General features: G+C 38.0%; 1 protein-coding gene across 1 annotated transcript in view; it reads left to right on the top strand.

Annotated features, from left to right (window-relative positions):
• The window catches only part of LOC108760637 (serine/threonine-protein kinase PLK1), a 23866-nt gene extending 1622 nt beyond the window's left edge, over positions 1-22244 (top strand). The window contains exons 2-9 of the mRNA XM_018506693.1: positions 1-157; positions 16148-16252; positions 16334-16450; positions 18422-18636; positions 19331-19757; positions 20074-20537; positions 20651-20784; positions 21124-22244. Of these exons, the coding sequence (XP_018362195.1) occupies positions 1-157; positions 16148-16252; positions 16334-16450; positions 18422-18636; positions 19331-19757; positions 20074-20537; positions 20651-20784; positions 21124-21470 (1966 nt within the window). The 3' untranslated portion in view covers positions 21471-22244. The remainder of the gene's footprint in view (positions 158-16147; positions 16253-16333; positions 16451-18421; positions 18637-19330; positions 19758-20073; positions 20538-20650; positions 20785-21123) is intronic.
• The last annotated feature ends 295 nt before the right edge of the window (positions 22245-22539 follow it).

The following is a 22539-nucleotide window of genomic DNA, read 5'->3' as shown; positions in this document are numbered from 1 at the left end:
GCCGCCGGTCTCGTTGGCGAGAACGACTAGCGTCGCCAAGGCACCAGCAGGCCCCTCTATGTCCTCCTCCTGGAACAACTCCGCCGAGCAGGAAAGCGACTACGTTGTCGATCCCGTGCAGGGGAACGCCTACTACAAAGGACAGTTTTTGGGAAAGGTATACAAGCACGCGAGTTTCTTCTCATCTACAATATATTTCTTGCTTCGCGCTTTTTACTTCATGCCTTTTCCTTCTTTGCGACCATTTCATCGATAATCGCGTTTTTTTTTTTTTTTTCACGCGTTTCTTGCCTCTTCCCAAGTTCGTCAACTTTTATCTCGGGCGACAGAAAAGGAAGAAGGTAAAAAGAATAAGAGGCAAAAAGGCAGGAGGTAAAAAGTGGTACAAAAGCAAGAAGCAGAAATCAAAGAGCGCATTGTATAGATTAGGCTTTAGCCTTTAACATTTCTTGCTGACAAATTGTAGAGATTTGAGTAACGAGTATTTATAAATTCCCCCACGCGCCACTCAACGTCGACAACGACGGCAATGACTACGAGTGAGCGCACCTGTCGTTGGCTCGTGTTGCGCACCGATCGCATTGTCGAGGTCCCGTTTTTCGCGGCGAGGAATGGCATCCCGCGACGAGTACGTGGGAATCGCGGGGTTACGGCTCGTTTAGAGCTGGTTGTGGTCGACCTTCTCTGGCGTTTGATACCGTTCTGTGTATTGCTAACACACGCACGGGCGCCCATCGTTTACGATCCTCTTTAAAACCTGTCACCCGACAATAAATCAGTCAGCGCGATTGGCCGTGCCGCGTAATCCTTATTGTTTCGCCGCCGCCGCGCCGCGGCTGGTGCAAAGCGACGCTTGCTGCGGCTGATTACGTGATTACCACTCACCGGAGAGAGACGAGCGTGTGAAGGGAAGGAGAAACCGATCCTCGTGTCACGTCGAATTCATCGGAAATGCAAGATGCGGACGTGATTATCCGGCAGCAATTGTTCCCACATTTTTTCGCTCGATAACACATTAGTAAATTATTACCGAAAAACTGTCTTTCTTAATTACTTTGAATCGGACAAGGTGTTTCTCATTTTGAATGCTGAAAATTATGTCATAAGTTAAATTTTAGTAAAAAAGGTTATTTTTGTTTCAATAAGTATCTTATTTTTCAATCATATTATGAAGGATTCAAATACGTTGTTTTTCTAAGATAGTAAATTTTCTGCTTATGACAACGAAATCATTATACTAGATATAATGATATAATTTCTATATCGAAATAAAAGAAAACATTTTGTAAGGGATGAACAATACGTTTATTAGATTTTGTAATTGTTCATAATTTTAAGATAAAGTTAACCTTTACAAAAAATATCGTAAAAAAGCCATTTTTTGACACTAATTATTTTGGAAACTAGACGTGCTGGTATTTTTTGGCTTACGGCATCGTTTTCAGTATTTAAAAATCTATAAGAAACATCTAGTCGGAAGATTTTTTTTTTTGAAATAATTTTTTACTGCAAACTAGTGTAATTCACCCTTTGCTATTATATTGAAATTTTGTATGGCAAAGTCGCACGCGTTCTTCACGGCGCGCATTCTTCACGGCGCGCGTTCTTCATAATGACGATATAAATCATCGTTATGCAAAATCCGCGAGATTAAACCGCTTCCACCGGCCGCGCGATCGCACGTAAAGGCAGGAATTCACTCGAGCGATTTAATTTTCGCACAATCAACCTGTGCGCGAATAATTTCCTGAAGTAAATAATGCATGACCGAGTTAATGCGTGATGAGTCGCGAGATTCATATGGTCGGGTCGAATCATCGACCGCGGAAACTCGCTTGGGATCGCGACTCGCGGAATTAAAATTTCTCATTACATGGAAACGTGTGGGTGCAGCTACGTAGAAATGGAGCGTAGGCGGTGAGTCACACAACGGGCTCGTTTTCGCATACCGGGAATTACTAAGGGAGAAATACCGGCGACGTCGGTGACGACTTCGGCGAAGAGCGATGATCCACCAAAGAGACTTTCTCTCTGGGTCCCGAATTATCCGGAACGCTTAGATTAGACTTGATAAACTTTCCGAAAGTACATCCAAATTCGCCACCTCTCCGCCCAAGATTATCTACACAAACAGGATATCGATATCGGAGCATTTTGAACTCGCATCGTGTTTGTCGAGATTAAACGTTTTTATCGGCGAGACGCAAATTTCACGAAAATTGTAGAATTCTCAAAGAGAATGATTCTCGTTCTGTTTCTTTTTCTCATTCTCGTTTTCGTTGTCTTCTTGACGCATCGTGATGCAACTGTGGAACTCGCGCACGAAACGAAGCTACGGTTTAAGGACCGCATGTAACGTGTAGCACAGTTTGTACGTGGCTGACATGTAAAAACGAGACATTTAAAGTCTCACCGGCTTATCGACAACGACCGATTCTCTTCTGCCGAAGAGATGCGTTCGGTCAAGTCATTGACTCTGCATCATGCATAATACATCGACGGTAGTCCAAGATCAACGACTTCGTCAAGGTCGAGTATTCTAATTGCATACTATAAAAAATTACACGTAAAATTACAACAATTAAAATGGGTAATTTTGGAACGTATATACCATTAAATAAGATGTACGTTTATGCACACACTTAAAGTAAAGTCATACATCCTTTTTTTATTGAAAAAAGTTTCTTCTAAAAATATACAACGCATCACTATAGGTTTCGAATTGCCGACAACAATGTGAAACAAGTATCACTGTTAGCTAATATATAATTTTTATTATATAGAGAATACCGGAAATTGTTAATGATTATTAGAGATAATTGCGGCAATTACGAATTGATAGTTACAGAGAGAAAACGGTACATTAATTTAACACATCATTCATTAATGATGTTTCAATATGCAACGGCAATTACAAGTCCGTATTAGAACGTATTAAAGTCTGTAATTAATTACTTTCTGTTAATTCAGTTTTGACAAATGATTTTATCAGTTTTTTTTTTAATGAACATTATTTCAATCATGGTAATAAACAAGTAGATGCACTCATAGAAAACTTTCTCGCTATATCACTATTACGTATGATCTCTAAGGTTACCGATAATCGAAATTTATTATCCACTGAATTCATGCCAGTGGATTTATTATAACAGCTTATTTATTATTATATTACTCGAACTTTGTCGACGTGTGTTTCCTGTACCTATATATTTTCTTTTTAATCTCGAGACGTCACAGTTATTCTTTATTCATATACTCAGGAAAAATATACTAAATTATAATAAATATTTTAATAATACACTAGCTAAATACCTATTCATTCACTAAATGGAAACATATATTTGGCACAAAAACCTTTAATTTGATTGAATTATCATCTTTTTATTTTTAGATAATAAACATTTATTTACTATCTAAATAAAAATTGACAGTTAAATCAAATTAATGATTTTTTAAACAAATATTTATTAAAACTTATTGTTAGTACATTTTTCTCAGTGTATTAATTTTATAGAGTTATTGTTGAATAGAAAATGAGCGGAATTAAAAAAGGACGAAAAAGAATAAATTATAGGTCTGGTAAAATATATTTCTTATTCGAATTTCTAATAAAAAAAGATATCGTCGCATTGTCGGGCATAAACGACGGCATAAACGAAGTAAGTCCTGTATACCTACTTCGCATTGCCCGAAGCAGAAAGTTGAAGTTATCTGATTATCATTACACCGAGTAAACTTCATTCGGCCAACACACCCGGGACACACCCCGAGGCGGACTCGTTACATCGATCTTGTTGCTTCTCGAACTTTACCCGTGCTCGGAACGATCTCGTCCAATCTCCGTTAATCGCGGATTCCCGATCTTCACGGCACTTCGTTTTACGCGGACGCGGAAAACGCCAAGCCTATCGGCAACGCATCGATGCGGATCGGCCCGCTATCGGTCTGCCGTTTGTGCAGGAAATATCGCGCGTTCACGCGACTTGCCATCGATCCACAGCCAATTCGATGGGAAGAAAGAAAGATCTTCTCACCAGTTTCATAATAGTGAAACGAAAACAATGATTTTACTCAAGTATCTACAAATTTAACTGAATACAAATTTAAAAATAATTTTTTGAGACTATATTTTTCACAATAAATTATATTTTTAGATTTAACATTCTCACTAACATCAGAATATTCTTCAAATGATATTATTACTCTAGTTTTGCTCACGATTGTGTTTCAAAATCGAAAAAGACTTCGGCGGGCGGTTTGCAGAATTAGATTCGCTTTGACTAAGGATTTCTTTTGTTTAATTACAGAAAAATAGTTTTGTTAGATCAAGAAAATAATTATGTAGGAAACTCTGTTTATCATTTTTGAAATGGAACTTTACTTGACTGAATGAAATTATGAAAATACATAATTATTTTGATAGTCCAATAAAATTATACGTATTTAGATCTGTATCTAGTTAAATTTTTAGTGTGCCCTAGGACGTATTAAAATCTTTATATACTGATTTAATCTGAGTGTAAAAGTAAAATACGAGTATTTCGAATTATAATACATATTTTACTTAACAACACAATAAAATGTATCGGGTTACATCAATTTGTGTACGTGCGATAGTTTTAATACGCACCAGTGCACCCTGAGTGCGTCCAATCAAATTCGCTATTAGATAAGTACTTAAGTAAAACTGTTCTTTCCATGAACGTATTCCTCCGCCATTGAAAGATCATTCCGCGAGATGCGAGCTTGCGCCACAAATCAAACGGATCGTTATGCTATTCGCAAACGGTATGTAAAGGAAATATTTCGCGACGATCGATCGGTCAATTCACAAAAGGCTACGTCTTGTGCGGCACCAACATCATTTCGGAGCATGTCATTTGGGTGATCTCAATTGCAACTCAAACGGACCGGTCGCGTTACCGATCGGAGATTTGTATTTAAAAAATATTTCGCATCTCTTTTTTTTTACGACCTTATCCGACTTCAACAACGTACAAGATTACTTCCGCAGATGTCAACTCGGTAATGTTAAGTCGTAGCCCCGAAAACAAGTAGGTTGTTATCGATCGGTATAAGAAGAAATATTTTACGTCCACGCGACGAGATCGATCTCGATCCACGAAGGGCTGCGCGAGCACGAGGCCTCCACCGCCGGCGGATAATTTCAGAGGATGCAGTCTCAAACCGTGTACGCGTGTGCATGGTGTATCCTCTTGCTCTGGAGAAAACCGGTCGTCGCGTCGTTTCGTCATCCCGATTATTCGCCACCCGGTCATTCGGGCGTTACCCCGCGCGCGCGCGCGCGCGCGTCCTATCTTGTGTTAGAAATCGAGCTTTCTGTTCCATTCCGTTCCGTTATGCGCGCCGCGGCTCTCTCTGCTGATACTTTATCAAAACTCACCTCTGATATTTCCGTATTCCACCGAGACTCCCGCTTCGACGTTATCTCGATTATTCGCAACCGGTTGCTGCATGCGTTTCTACGTTTGCACTTTGAGTTGTGCGGAGGCGCGCGGAGGTAATTCTCAATGCAGTCGCCGTAAAAACCATATTAGTAACTCCAAATGAAACTTTGTCAATGATTCTTCTGTGTTAGTCACCATATATTACATATACCTTTACAATATCTTTTTGTTAATTCTCCGCCAGCAATTGGAATCTTTGAAAGCCTCAAGGATATTTTGATTGTGTGCTTCAGTAGATAAATTTAATAAATCTGTAAAAAAAATATGTAAATATATAATCCGACTTCTATAATGGTAAAAACTCGTTTAGTATAGTTGAATGCTACCAACTAAATACATATTTATTAAATATAAAGATATGTTTATTTGATACTAAATGTTCAGTGGCAGTATTGAATTTAATATTTATTAAAATTGTCTATATTTTTTTCTCAAAAAAAAAACGCAATCGTGAAAAGAACAGAGTAATAATACGACATATTCAATTGACAAGCAATTTAATAATATAGCTAACATGATCATTTCGTAGGAATATTCTTATAAGATGCTTATATAAGATGCTTATATCCCCGGAAGAGCTGACGGGAGAGATAAAACTAATGTTGCCGGCGAACAAGTAATGTTTTTCATTTTATTATTTCTGTTATAGAATTAAAAAGAAATTTACTGAGAGAGGTAGCTAACTACATGTTTGCTATAAATCACAAATAGACGAGATGTAACGGTTAAAAACGGTACTATTGACACGCTAGTAATGGTCTATTAGTCGCTTCGTTCAAATACATCAGATATAGGCGTTTACGTGGACAGGCGAGTCGTACGCGATTTCTTTCGAACGTGTCGGAGGTGCGAACGCTTTTTATCGTGTAACGTTGTTGCCTCGGTCATTCACGACCGGTTACCTCCTTCCTTCGTCCTGTATAGTTTAGAGATGAAGCGCTAACGCGGGAGCTTATCTACACCGCCGCTACTTACGCTACAGATACTTCTCTGTTCTCTTTCTAGTTTCTCCCGTACACTCGCTCATTCTCGATTTGTCTCTCGTTTCTCGTGAACAATGTTAGCCCGCGAGCAATGAAGAACTTACGCGTCCGGTTTCGATCCTAGGTGCACGATAACGACGAACATTGTATCGGGAAGATCTCGTACAACCGGTATTTATCAATTCTTCGAAGCGTGGAAAACTAAACACCGTAAATTTTCGATCCTTTTAATTATCGGCGAGATTGAGAAATTGATCAAGAGCCATTGGAGCTGCTAGCGAAATTTTTTTTCAAGTTAAATATGAAAAGAATATTTTAATTATTATTGGCCTTACATTTATAAGTATTATTTAAATGTATAATTCATAGAACATTTTATTTAAAATTACATTAATACAAAAAATAATATAATGCAGAATTTGTGTATATTTTTACATCTATATAGGAGTTTCTTAAATTAAAACATATTTTTGGAATCAAAATTGTGATTAACATTTCAGAAATATTAAAAATACATATAATATTTTGTACAAATATTTTTTAAATATTTAAAAAAGGATACTCCGTGGAGGGGACCATCAATCTCTATAGCCGCCCCCGTGAATCCGTCAGTGCTTCCAATGTGTAACAGAAGAGTAATTTTCATCTTTTTATATGTGGTGAAGGGACAGATTGTGTCTTAAAACGATATGCTATTTAGCATCTTATAAAAATATTCTTATAAGATGCAGCTTAATTAATATTTTTACAAGGATATTAATAAATTCGTGTTAATAAAAATCTTAAAAACTGCTAATAATTTTATTGCGAAAAATATTACTTCAGTTGGGGCTTGAATCTTCTATATTCGAGAATAAAATTATAAATATTATGGTAAAAAAATTCGCTCACTTTTGCAATTTTCACCTCGTTTCAAAAACGACTCTCACACTAAAATAAAGAATATTGTTGTAAGTATTAATTGGAATTAGTTGAAAATGGACAAATCAGGATTTTCTGGTTAAATCCATTATAATATTAGTTGTTAGTAGAGAGAATCAGAATTCTGATTGATACGATCGTTCAGACGAACCAGAAATTGTTCTCTGCACGGAATCATCAAAGTCTTCTTATTTCACGATCAAAGTTCGCCGATATTTCCAACGTAGAGACAATTCTGTCGCGGAGACGATCGTTCCACAAGTTCCATTCCAGCGCAGATCGTGAGAAATAACGAGTGACGATTCTATTCGCTCGGTGAAATCCGTGAACCGTGAAGAGAATGCGACAGAAGGGGCGCGCGAAGTTACAGTTTTTCCATGGCACAGAGCGTCCTGTGCCGCCTGAGCGTCGCGTCGTGACGAATTACATGAATTACATGAATTACAGTGCGCACCGCTGCTTATCTACGCGTTTGGCTTTCGAAGCACACGCATTACGCGTGTTTCTAATAGGCAAGCGCTGCGTGCCCTTCGCGCACATATACACACGCAAGTCAATGACATCTCATCTGCCTTTCACTGATTGGCTCGTGGTTGCGTGTCAGTGCAACCGCGAGAATGAACTCAACGGATGGGCCTCTTCCTCTTCCATCTCTTTCACTCTTTTTTCCTTCGTCTCGGCTTTTCTCATTCTGGATCGTCTTGCTTTTTTAGCTTCGCGAGATCGCTCGCTGGTACAAAGTATAACACACGATTATCCACGCGATTTCATCATCAGCTACCACGTATTGCGCCAGCTAACGGCAAAAACAGCAATTTTCACTATTCATCGGAAATAAGTCAGTCGTATTGATCATATTAAACTTTCGTTCCAAAAGCAACTGCATTTTTTTGCCTGATATGCTTTGTTGTGCAACTATATAATGTTAATACCAATAAAGAGTCGACATTAGATGCACATGTGTATATATGAATTTATTAAATTCTAAATATAATCAGTGTAGTGGTAATTAATCAAATAATAGTCATCATTTAAATCAAAATTGCGATAGACTGCACTAGTGTGTTAGGATAAAATTTATACCGAAAATTTCAATTTAATAATGTACTGAAAATGACCTAAAGAGAGAAACGTTTATGACTATTGTTATGATTACAATTATTATTATGATCATTATTTGATTAATTATCACCACATTGATCATACTTAGAATTCAATCAACGCTCTTTATTGACATTAACATTATATATTTAATTTAATTTATTTGAGTCTTACCCCTTGTAGAATTGATTTATTTTGCAATATTCAAAGTATCAAAAGATATAAATTGAAGGGTTTATAAAAATTTGAAAAAAAGAAAAAAATATGTATATATATATATATACGCAAGGGCTATCCTTTGCGATAAAAATGTCTATCGATAAACCGATCTCGCATGCATTTGCCACCCTTTATTTATATCGCGCTGCATCCGTTGCACTTAATTGCGCAGCTTAAGTGAGCGGCTAATTCCACTTGCGAGGACGTAAGAGAGGAGCGTCATCGTAATGTGAATCTTTGCAACGGCTCCGAAGCTGACAACACTGATGCAGGAACTTGTGTTTCTCTCCAATTGAACATTACTTATTTATACGATGTACAGTGGAGGAAAAAAAGACAGCTGATAAAGCGTTGGCCTTTTAAACAGGGTATGTCATTTGCGTAGTAATCATCTCCAAGGAAAAAAAAAAAGCCCGATTCCGCGTTGCGAAACGCAACAACTGACGCCAATATCTGACCGGTAATTAAGCAAGCTGTGATATCTTACTGCGCGCGTTACCACTGGTAGAAGATATAAACAGAGTGATTCCAGGAAGACACGCAAAGTCTGCCGAAACGATGGGCTGTATATGTTTGATGATCTTTTTGTGGCGCCAGTGAGAACTAAATCAATTTTACTCTCGGGCGAGTTTATCGGTTTATCATGCGATCATACATTCTCCCGCTGAATTTTTATACAAACAGCGGATACGAGTTGCGCGAAAAAACATTATACGATTACACTGAGGGAAAATTATACTAAATTCCAATAAATATTTGTTTGTTGAATAGTATTAGCTAAATATTTACTAATAGGGTTTTCCCTTGGGAAGACAAATGCAACACTGATACAATTAAATGCAAATCGTTTTACATATTTTCAGTGTTAATAAATAATAAAATTTTGTTGTTTGAACGCCAAAAGATTACAAAATTTAATTGTCGAATTTGTTCGCTGTTTACAGAAAATGAATTTGCATATTTTGCCTTTGTTGCAAATAATTTTTGTAGCAAAAGTACAAAAGAGATTAAATATTTATTACACCTGCAAATAATTTGCGATCCCTATATTTGCAAATGAAATTTTTATATTAGCGTTCATAGCAAATTTGTTTTCTCCGTATTAAAATATTTAGAAATTTAGTTACATAGATTTGAAAATAATTTTAAATTGTCAAAATAATTATATAAAACGCTTAAGCGTTGATGATAATGCTACAGAAAATTTTTCATTCTTGCAACCAATTCAATTTGAGCATCTTACATAATTTGATAGTCGTAACAAAATTATTTTTAGATCTATATATCTAGCTCTAAATTTTTCGATATTTCACAACAAAATCGTTCTTTCCGCGTAGAAATACAAAGAACGGCTATTTATACAAATCATTTTGTAGAATGTCGCGTGGCGAATGAAAAAGGTGACAAAACCGGAGGGATCAGCTGGGATCTAAAACTATCTTCGCGCGCTTTATTTTTCCGACCTTTAGCTTTTGAAATTTACGATGGTCAATACGGAGTAACCCTGACAAGAGAACTTCTTCAGGGTTCTCGATTTAGCGAGAGAATTTATAGAATGGATAGACCCCATCGTCCACGTGTGCCTCGGAAATCTCTGTAGGTTGCAGGTAGATTTTTCTATCTACGTACGTTGAACAATGCACTCCTCACAAAGCATCGAGATTTTGCAGGTGGTGCAGAACGGTTTTTCTCCTTTCAGTTTCATCTACCTTTTTATGCACGTGCGTTTCTAAAGACCCGTGTTAAATGCCGAAAGGCGAAAGGTTTGTCATTTTATACGCTTTCTTCCTCCTCCTCCGCATTCTATAAACTTGCTATTTAATCGATAATCCGAGTAACCCATATATGTGTTAAAAAGGAGGATGTATATTTTATTCATAGCGCTCTTATAGAGTAGGAATTGGACAACTTTGCTACTTTTGCTTACTCTCCTCGCTCTGTTCATTAGGAATACTTCAATTTGGTAATATTATTACGAGGGATTGTCTCATGGGTTGAATTTCGTTTAATCGATTTAGTGTTCTTGTATAGCGCATTTCCATTTATTTCACGATTCCTCGTCGTTACAGCGACTTCAAATTTGATTCTTTATCTTTATTTAATTTTATATAAAATTTGACTTCATATTAAATCCATCCGGACAAAAATATGCACTTAATTATAAATATTTCCATCTAATAAAGTCTACATTTATCCGGATTTAAAGTGAAGTCAAACTTTAAATACTACTACTACTTATAGCACTTACTTTATATACTACTTTAATACTTTAAACTCAATTTTAGCCATATATTTTAAACGCGTCCTCCCTCTCATTATTTTTTATTATAAATACTGCTATCCTTATTATAAATAATACTAATATGGGTATATTATAATAGTATTATGTATAATAAGGATAGCAGTGTTTATAATAAAAGACATTGAGAGGGAAGACGTATAAAATATCGCAAATGGTTAAAATTGAGTTTAAATAGTTTTCGATCAATTTTCCATGTTGCAATGTGTATGTCAGGTGAGACTTGAGACGAGAAACCTTCGGTTCTGATACAAATCTGCCTTCGTTACGCGAAGTAACGAAAGCAGGAAAGAACATATCATGCGTAACTCAAAAAGTAACTCCTACATTTGCTAGGAATAAAATGTTTCTGACGTAACTCCAAAAGTATCTTAACGTTACTTAACTTTTAACTAGGGTTAACGGAGCTGTTATCGTCGCGAATTGTCATGTCGAATTAGTGCTGTTTGAGCAATGTGGGCGTGTTGAGAACTCGTCGAGGCGGTTCACGTGCCTTTGCTTAAGCTAGACAAAAACCCAACTCCCCTTTCTTCCTATATTAATCCATTGAAGAAACATATTGGACCACCCAAATAGAATAGTTTAGAGATCCTAACGTCTGCTTTATCAATTATTTTTCAAACAAGTGTCTTTCTGACTAATGCCTTTAAAGATCTGAAAATCCTTTTTTACAATCAAAGTATAAATGATCCAAACTGATCGATTTTAAAACGAAGAAAGTTAAAAAATTACAGTTTTATTATCGACGACTTGTAACAATAGCTTTATATAAAAGTATCATATTTTGTATATATAAAATAATTTCGATCAGTTTGGATTAGGAGAATTACATGAACAATGTTGAATTTTTAGAAATTCTTAGAACTAAGTTTAAATATCCGATATGAAAGCTTAGTTATAAAAAATTTGTATAATACGTGTGTGTGCGTGCATTATTACCGTAGCAGGGTGTAGTAATGTGTCACTGACACATAAATCGTATGTGAGTATATCTATTGAATCGGTAAAACAGACAACTTTAAGGTCCACTTAACGTGCAACATTACGCCCTAGTGATCACTTTGCGACTATTACATGACGCCATGCATATATTCTCGGTAGAAGAATAAAAGGAATCGATCGTCGAAGCAGGAGACGCCCGTCATCGCTACGCCTGATAAGCCGGAAAGATTAACAAAAGGTCAGGTCAGGGCCTCGTTGAAAACACTTAAGGAAAAGAAAGGGACCCAGCGCGTGCTTTCCCAAATTTAGACGCTCCTTTTACGAGCAGATATGTGCAACTAATGCAGCAGCGTTTATTATTTATTACCCTATAATGTTCTAGGTAAATCAATTCATTCTCTCTTCCATTTGCGTCCCATGCAATTGACGAGGAAAGAGTCTCGATTTTTCTGTTTTGTGCGATGAGAAATGAAATGGACTGTCCCGCGCGAACAAAGCGCGGCGATTCGCGTAGCCGCGAGCAGTATATTATCATCTTGTGGTCCTCTGGCTTCGCCCTCGGACAGGAAATTCCGCGACGAACGCAGACGGTGAGATCTGGTGAGGTTTGCGCGTTCGAAATCGCGCGAGCGAATACCATTATGCCTGCACGAGCAACGACGATTGCGAGGAGTGAATGGCGCGTGAATGGGATTATTTCTCTGGAATCGAATCGATGACGCACTGCATGCCGCGTGAAAACCGGTCGGTGCGCTCGTTTTCTCCGTCGCGCTCACAGATCTCGCGCGAGACCTCGAGAAGCGTTCACTGAATTCGCGCGAGGACTGAGGAGGAGGGCCCGAGGGCTCGTTTCGGCGTCCCCGAGTGACCCCGAGGACCCTTGAGATCGGAGACGGTGTCAACGAGACACGCTAAACGAACGCACGAGATGCGACGAGACGCCGAAGCTCTTGATAAACTGATCGCCGCGTCGCGCCGGGGAAATCAAGCTAAGTTAACGGATCACTGTCCTTCGCGTGAAGCGATGTGCCGCTCACGCGAGACGGACATCGGATCCTCAACGTATCGGAAAATGACGTCATATATTAATCTCCTCTATCAAATTACTCGTCAAATCAATCGATTAATTATTTCGCGAATGCCCTGAATATCTAATGGAAGGCTAAAGAGGGAGATCATACAAATGATCGCTCATGGAAAAAAATTACTTATTTACCAGAAAAATTAAGTAAATTTTATATGAGGTATATCTGTCTCTATAGACCCGCCAATTTCATAAAATTTAGAATTCGAATACATTTACATTTTTCTCCATGCGTGTGTTTCTCTCCTTATTATCCTGTTAAATTCATAATAATACTCAATTTGTTTTTTTTAATAATTTCTATAGTTGGCTACTCCGCTCAACATATATTATTAATTTAACTAAAACAGTATAATTAAACAATTTAAATCATGAAAATTTATTAAATTTGCCTCAAATTTAGTTTATTATTTACTTAAATGCATACATTAATATGGACGATGTTTACTTCGAAACTAATCACAGAAATGGATTAATTTATATTTGAACATAAAAGTTAAAAATAACAAAATGTTATTTAACTCCAATCGGATCGGATTGCTCCTTTAATAAACGGGTCTCTCGTAGTGTAAAATCTCGGCGTGAAGAAGATCTCGATTACTTGACAGAGAAAACAATGTAAATGATCGAGAATGGTTACCGAGCTGCGCTAATTTCGACAAGAATGCGTACGCGTGGTGCGATCCCGATCCCGAGGAGCTGCGAGGAGCTGCGAGGAGCGAAATGCAAAACGGGGACAAGGCTCGGGGAGTTTTTGTCAACGGTCCATTTAACTGTGCACGCGTGCACAAAAGCGCGTGCACGCGTGCGGGGACGTAGGTATTTTTAGTCGTTGCCAGCGATATTTAAAGACAAACGAACCGCTTCGTACACGTACGGAGGGGCGAACCCCCGATATACCGTATGTTTGTTGTGTACCGGGGATTATCGTCGAAACACGGCAAGGACGAGGGAACGAGGGAATGAGGGAATGAGGGATACCTGGATAACCCGGGTCGCGTCGGCCGACACGAAAGTCTCAGCCCTCAGCCTGCAATCTGCATCACCGAGGTCATGCGTTTAGCTTTGCCCCATTTTTATCCCGGGTCTTATCTGAATACACGAGGATCGCGTGCAATGTTGTCGCTGACGTGAGTGATCGGACCAACGCGTTTCGAGTCGAATGCGATAATTCTAATTGCGTGACGTCATCGTCGAGACGTATTACGTGCTCTCGTAATTCGTTTGGGATATTTTTGCGTGAGTTATTCTGGCAATGGCCCCACCAAATACACGCTCTTTCCCTCGCTCTTGCCAGTGATCGTTAAATTGCGATCGGAGACTTCCCGTCGTTTGTTCTCGCGCCAGTGACGCGAGCTATTTCGGAAAACAGAGCCGGCTTCGAATTTACGATTTTCTCGTGGCCGCATTGTTTGTCGGAAGATCTCGGTGGGGGGGAAAAGGTGAACGCACCTCATGGACCTATGTAGAATTTCAGTCAAAGGGGAAGGGCAAAAATATATATCCATGTTAAAGCCAGTTTCAAAGACTTTAGCAACTCTTTCTAATATTTTTTCTTTCAGCTTCTTTCTTTTCGCGAGCATCGTTTTTCTGTATGTGCACTTATTGTTATAGCATTACGTAGTAAGTAGTTTATTGACGCAATTTTCCGACATTATTGATCGCAACCAGGTTTACACCCTTCGCAGGGTATACTAAAAGATTTCAATGGTGCTCGTTGTGCATAGGCTAAAGAAATATACATGTTTTACTGCTGGGAAGAAAGTTTCGACTTCTCTTAACACCTCTTAACACCTCACTGAGAAAAAAGCTATAGTAATGGTAACAAAAAAAAAGACATTATTTACAAGTGCCGATTATCATTGAATTATTTTGTTAAAATGGCGAAATATAATATTTTCTTGTTAGATGACTGTAAATTTTTTTATTTAACAGTACAAATTTATTTGGTTACTTACGTTTTGTAAATACCAATGTAAAATTTGGTTGCCATTACAAAATAAGTATTCTTTTCGAAGAGCGTTTCGTGCAGCTGTCAAAGATGGTGGGTCTTCTCGTAACAGAAATTCGACTTGTATAAAGCAGGTTATGATTAAAGACTAATTTCGTCATTTGTGCACTTTTCGCCACACCATGGCCAATCATGGTAACAATCATTTTTTCAGAGCGCGCGATTTTAGTAATCAATTAATTTAAATCTATATACCTTTGCTAAACTAGGGAAGTTCAAAAACGCTAAACATAATTTCATTCTGTAGAAAGTGAAAGATATATGTATATTATTTTTATGTAATTGTTTTGTTTCGCTAACAAAATGGTCTATTTCTAAGTATAAAAAATTTTTTTTAGCTCCTTGTACCAATTCGCAATGATTCGTATTTTGTAGCTTAAAACGTTATAAAATTGGAAATATTATCTTTAGTAAAAAGGATACGTCCTTTCTTCTATCGTCACACGTTTACTTTGTGTTCCATTCATACCATGCGCTATTTGAAAGACTTCTGTGATTGTCAAAAGCCGCAAAGAATAATATCTCGCGTAAAAAGAAATTCCCTTCACTTTCTTTTTTCATTCTTTCGACTGCGCGGAGGCAATAAACGATAATTTCAGAAGATTACTTTAAGACCGAAAGCGGTCGTGCAGAGAACCTTTCACTAAGACCATCGACGGATGATCGAAGATGAACGAGGAGAAATTCTTGGAATCTAATTTGAGAATTCTAGGACTGGGAAGAAGGACGCGGCTATTATTCTTCTTCGCGAAAGAGACGGATCACGTGGTCGCAAAAATGATATTGATAAAGATCGCGTTGTGTCGCTTTGATTCTTTCAAGAGTCAAATGTTCATTGCGAATTGATTGATTATAGTTGATCCATGTCATAAGTAGTCCTGGTTGAGATATTTTTCGCAAAAATTATTTACAGGTTTTTAAGATGCTTATTAGCATTAAAATGGATGATCGATCTAACTTGGGATATTAATTTCAAGTTCGACAAACCGTATCAATTATGCAGTTTATAAAACTGAAATAATATATTTGCAAAAATTTACATTTAGTATTATTAAGCACTAAGACCGAAAATAGGATTATATCAATTAATTGATAAATGGTTTATGTCATGGTTTTTAGGGTGGATTCGCGAGGGTTTACCTAATGACCGATGTCAGTAATGGGAATCAGTACGCGTGTAAGATTATTCCGAAGAATCGAATGCAGAGGATCCACATGCAGAAGGTGCGTATTATATTTGTTCAGTGGAAAGCGCGCATTTATATTTATTTCGCTGAATAACGCGTGTTTTTATGCTATTCGTAGATCGCGCGTGAGATCATGATTCACAAAGAGCTGAATCACGTTAACGTCGTCCAGATGCATCATTATTTCGAGGACAATCTCAACGTGTACATGCTCCTAGAGGCCTGTCCACGAAAGGTATCGTATATCTTCTACTTGCCTTACCGGTTTATTGTTTCCTACTACGCGTACGAGAGAAGAATTTCGCAACTCTTTCCACATTTATGACCGAGAACACATCTATGCCGGGAAAAACTCAACGACCGACACTCGGTTGTCTCGTAAATGATTTAAACTGCCAATAGATATTGACAACTGGAGCATCGATAAAGAGGCCTGTTTCCTTATTTTATCCTTCGTCCTGTACTTGGGCGTCTTTAACATCTTTGTCTGCCGTTCCCTTCTCGTAAAGTTGTTTTCCAAGTTCTAGTCTATTTCTATTGCGCCATGAAACACCTGCCCGACTTAAATCGACGTGTCGAAGTCATTCTGCACGCCGTACCCGAGAAACAATTATGGATATCCATCGTACCTGTCTGCGAACTGGCCCTTGATCAGCAACAGCCGCGTATATTTTCATCTCGCTGGAAAGAGAGCGGCACTTGCACTCTTCATGGCTGATGTGCCCGACCTGTTTGTACCGTTAGGATGCGACGAAGCATCCACTAATCGTTTGATTATCCTCGCTCTCTCGCTCAATCGCCTTTACGAACGCGAATTTCATCTTAGTTCGCTGCTGGATCGCAAAAGGATCATCTCTTGATTGACGATTTAAGTGATTAAAAGTCTCTATCAGAAATTCCTTAAAGAGGTTCGATAGACATATATAGCACATACTTAATACTTGTACAAACAAACTATATATTTCAGAAAGCAGTGTTTACAATATTCTATTTTTTATTGTACAACACATTTTTACAATTTACTTACTTTATTTGTTATTATTTTTATTGTAATAAACTAAAGTTTAAAGAAATCATAATTAAAAAATCAAAGTGGTTTTGAATAAGTCCTTTATTCAAAATTATTTGTGCAAAGCTTTATTACAATTTACCATCAATTAAAATTTACAACCGGACAACTAACTTTTACATCGCAATGTAACTTTACATAAGTTATTTTGAATATTAAAGTACTTATATAAAAAAATTGAGATTTTTGCCGTTATTTTATAACGTATTTCTATACATTTCTATTAGAGCATAGATTGAGAAAATACTACTTAATAAATATTTAATTACACTTTAATAAAAAATTACTTTTTATTAAAATACCTTTTAATCCAGATGGTAAACCATCATTAAAAAAAAATTTATTGTATTATTTTTAAATTAGATCTAGAAAACATTTAATTGTGAATCTATAGTGAAAGTAATAGTAACGTGTCGTTAAAAAAATTGCGCTGAAATCTAACAACTGTAGTTTTGAGGAACTCATAAAGAAGAATATTTCGTATCTCGTAACATTTAACGGGAAAAATTTGTTCATGTTTCCATGTCGTGTTCGCAAAATAGCCTCATAAAGTCATCTCATTTTGTCGAAGGCTTGCATTTTAAAGAAATAACGTCCACCACAAGTTAGCAAGTTTATGATCGTGACTGGCGTGAAAAATGCAGATGCGCTTTCCCGAAATGTTTCTACTGAATCGCAGATAAAACGATTCCTCCAAAATAAAGCGACACGCAAGCTACAGAATAACGTTCTTCCAAAAATGCACTTGCATTCCATACATTCGAGATGACTATCTTCCTTCCAGGAAACTCTTTCTTCTCGTTTGTTTGTTCTCTTTTTAAAAGAGTTATAAGTGGCCATTACACAATCTCCTGTGTAATATATAGTTACTTTCTTGAAATTTCGTTATAGGTTTCGTAATATTACGTTTATTACAGTCCATTGTATCGTCTTCAAAGATTATAAGATTGCAGACACAAAGAAAAAGTAAAGAGAGAAAAAGTAAAGAGTATAAAGTAAATAAAAAATCTATATAATAGTTCTCGTTACGTTTTATCGTGCCATTCTTCCGTCAGGCGACTTTCTGCACGTCATTAAACGCACGAAGTAAGCTATCCGGATATAAAAATACCATCTTCTCCTCTTATTCTCTGGCAGAGCTTGATGCACGTGCTGAAGTACCGTGGCAAAGTCACAGAACCGGAAGCACGTTACTACATGAAGCAAATGGTGACCGGCGTCGCGTACATCCACTCGCAGAAAGTCGTGCACCGGGATCTGAAGCCCGGCAACATGTTCCTATCGGACCGGATGATCGTCAAGATCGGCGACTTCGGACTAGCGACCAGGCCTGACGGTCAGCGTAGACGAGTGTAAGGCTCAATTAATAATGCTAATTTGCAACTCAAGAAATACATATTTTTCCTTTGCGTGAAACATTTTACTTGTTATTAATTATGATATTTGAGGTAATATTTTTCACGATAAATTATTCGCAATTTAAGATTCTTTAACATCAAATTATATTATAATAATATTCTTATAACTATAATATGTTTATTAGCATTAATATTATTAAATTTAATATATGATGTTACTACTCTAATTCTATTCATGATTACGTTTCAAGACGGAAAAGATTTCGGCGCGCGGTTTGTAGAATTGAATACGTATATAAATTCACCGCGCGAAATATTTAAGCACTAAGATTTGCTTTGAGCGTAAAAAGTTTTCTTATCGGTATTCTTGTCGTCTTTCCATTTTTGTATTATAATTGTTTGTTACTTAATTCATTTTGTTATTTAACTTATAAATATATTACAAAGTTTATAAAAATTGAAAGCAAAAAGCACATGATATAGATTTAGTTGAAAATAATTGGATGTCTCGCAAACTCTTTTTTGTTATAATTATTTTTGTATCGGTGTCTTAACGACTCTCCTCGACAAAACATACAAATACCGGAGGTCCCTTTTCCGGAGCCCTAAGACGATTGTGCTTATCTAAACACAAGCAACTAGCGGCATCAACAAAACGTCGTAGCACATAGCCAATTTGTATCCACAGGACGATATGCGGCACGCCAAACTACATCGCTCCGGAAGTGTTGTACAAGCAAGCGTACAGTTACGAAGCGGATGTTTGGGCGCTGGGCTGCATATTGTACGCCCTGTTGGTAGGGCAGCCACCCTTCGATACAGCCACACTTAAGGAGACTTACGCCAGGATCTGCAACAACCATTACCGTGAGGTCGACGACAGTATCGCGAGCAGAAGCGGCCAAGACTTGATCAGGTGGTTGCTACAATCTAATCCCGAATTACGACCGAGTCTAGAGAGGGTGAAGGAACACGTCTATTTAACCAAGGAATACGTGCCAGCATCTTTACCTCACACTTGCTGCTACCAAATGCCACCGGCATCAATCATCGAGCCACCCTCGTCACCATCCTCGGTATCTACGGTCGCTAGGAATCCGGAAATTAAGGCACAGGTGAGTAACTTGATAATTCGATTTGAAAGATTTTTCACGGATATAACTGACGGATCTTTACGAAATTCGCCAAATTATTAACATCTTATTTGTGATATTGTTACTCTAGTAATTCTGTCAGGATTGCGTTTCAAGACTGAAAATTAAATTCGGCACGCAGTTTGCAGGATTGAACATGTACATATAGTACATAAGTTCACACCAAATTATTTAAGCACAATAGATCCAGCTTGACCTAAAAAAAGATAAAAAAGATACTTTTTTATAATATTATTGAAATATTATAAAAATCCATAAGAAATTGATAAAATTTCAGATATGGCAGCAGAGTCTCGTTTATCCTGACGCGTCATTGCGTTATCAACAGACGATTCCGAGTCAGCAGGCGCAACAGCAGTCGCAGCAGCACCAGCAACATCTATTGAATCGCTCGCAGAAGAGTCTGCAAAAGGAGTCCAAGGTCTCTAGCTGGCTCGTGAGGAAATTACCCAAACTACCGCGATTCCGGCAACGGCTCAGCAGCGTGCTCTGTCCGGATCACAAGAAAACCGGCCTTGTGGCGCAAAGCGTGCAGATGCATCGCGCACTAGAAGCGTGCGTACCGGAGATGAAGCGGAATAACGCGTGCAATCCACCAACTGTAGAGGACATCGTGCCGCTCTTCGTCACCAAATGGATCGATTATTCGAACAAATACGGGCTGGGCTTCCAACTCTCCGACAGGTCGGTTGGCGTTCTCTTCAACGACAATACGAAGATCAGTTACACTCATGATAGAAGGTGAATATCGAGAGAAATTAATGAGAAATGATGCGTTATTCTTTATAATGTAATTTTTTCATAAGATTGTAATTTTTTACTAATTAATTAATTTGATTAAATTTGTAATACAGAAGAGTGGAATATATGACCACCGACGACGAGATGACGCGATATCATCGAGAGAGGGATGTGCCGGCACCACTGCAAAAGAAACTCGAATTACTCCGCCATTTTACCGAATATATGGATGACTTTTTAACAGAAGGTGAGGGTGATGATATATTTTATTTTTATACGGCGTATATATCATAATTTATTATTCAAGCAGATCTTTCATTTCTTTAAACGGAAGTAACGCAACTCGTTTTCACGAGGCTTGTATACTTTTGTCTTCCAAGTGCGAAACATGAGAATGTGACCTATTTGTACCGCTCAGTAAGCAAAAAACATTTTGGAAGGTTTTGGAACATTTTAACAGTAACATTGCAACAACGTTGTAACGTTACTGCACAATATTACTGAAATGTTGGAAATATTTCTTGCTTACTGCACTATTATGGCGACCTAAAGTTAATAAGCGAAAACGTTAATGTGTGCCATTTAGGTGGTGAGCTAAAAAAATACCGCGCGCCGCCGAGGCAGTCGAAAAACGCTTGCGTGCCGCGAATGAGACGGTGGCTACGTACGGACAAGGCCATCGTGATGGAGCTAACGGTACCACTCCTGCAAGTGAACTTCTTCGTGGACCACACGAAGATGGTGGTGTCGCAGGAATCCGCGGGAGGAAGGGGCTATCTGATCACTTACATCGACACTGGCCGACACGCATCCTCCTATTGGCTGAACGACCTCCGTGACCTCGGCTGCACCCCGGATCTCTACGAACGTCTGTACTACGTCTGCAAGGTGACGCGCGAGTTCGCCGAGTTGGACAATAACACGACCGCCTGATGATCGCCGGCGGATTCTCGAGGGACACGCGCTGTGCTTTCCTCAAGAACCGCTCAGGCGACCGAATTGGCAGCGAGATCTCTCAGATACCTGTTTTAGATCTTACCCAAGCAACTTTTTCTTTTCCGTAAAGTGGCATTTAAGTGCCAGTGATAAAGTTCTTCAGCTACAAAAAGATAATTATGAATTACTACGGTCAAATTTTTATGAGTTTTTTCATATTATCACGGTGAGAGATACAAAAATATCCGTTTTTGTATCCTTTTTCTTTCTCAAGATAAGGGTTACACGGAAATAACGGCCAAGCGAGTACGTTAAGATACCGTTACGCGCAGCATTTCTCGGGGGTGGGAGGAGGCCGTAAATAAGAATGTCACGCGTATAAGTCCGCGAGAAGGTGTGTCTTGTGAAAGACCGCGTGATGCGAGTGCTTCCGCGAGTTGATAAATTCCGTTTATAAATCTGCACGTTGTTTTCACAAAACCAGAAGTAATCGCCTGTAAGCACGTGGCTCATTTCGGCAGGTCTTCTCTGAAGAAATGTTAATTTTCCCACGTGAGAAGACTAGTTAGATCAGTAAGTAATCTGTCAGACTGCCATCGTCGCAATAACGATGTTTTGTGAGTCCAAGTAGGTATAGCTGTATCGTTCCTCTTAAATCAATATTATGTCGCGAAAGCATTACGTGTTCTGTTAGCTTTTTGGAGTGGAGTCTCACTCTAAAAAGTGAAAATGGAGCCAATCTTGAAAAAGAGCTCAATTTCTTTTTATCTTTAAGAGTGAGATTCACTCCAAAAGTTTTAGAGAGTGAGAACAGAATACACTTAAAATTTTGAAAGAGCTATCTATGCACTATTTTTACGCACAGCAGCATTTTTACGCTGATCTCTCATTCTCGTGCGAAAATCGTTCGACGGAAATTATCGAGTTTAATGTGATATAAATGCCGTAACCAGTTGTGAAATATGTATCCGGTGACACTTTTCATTATACAAAATGTAAGATGGTCACAACTAGGAGAGTGTCAACTGCATTGCTACTACCTCCGTTAAACAGGTAGCTGTTAGTA

This window comes from Trachymyrmex cornetzi, unplaced genomic scaffold, assembly GCF_001594075.2.
Source record: "Trachymyrmex cornetzi isolate Tcor2-1 unplaced genomic scaffold, Tcor1.1 scaffold23, whole genome shotgun sequence".
In the NCBI taxonomy this organism is placed as follows: domain Eukaryota; kingdom Metazoa; phylum Arthropoda; class Insecta; order Hymenoptera; family Formicidae; genus Trachymyrmex; species Trachymyrmex cornetzi.
Note: the sequence above shows the minus strand (reverse complement) of the source record. Positions and strands in the feature narration are given on the sequence as shown.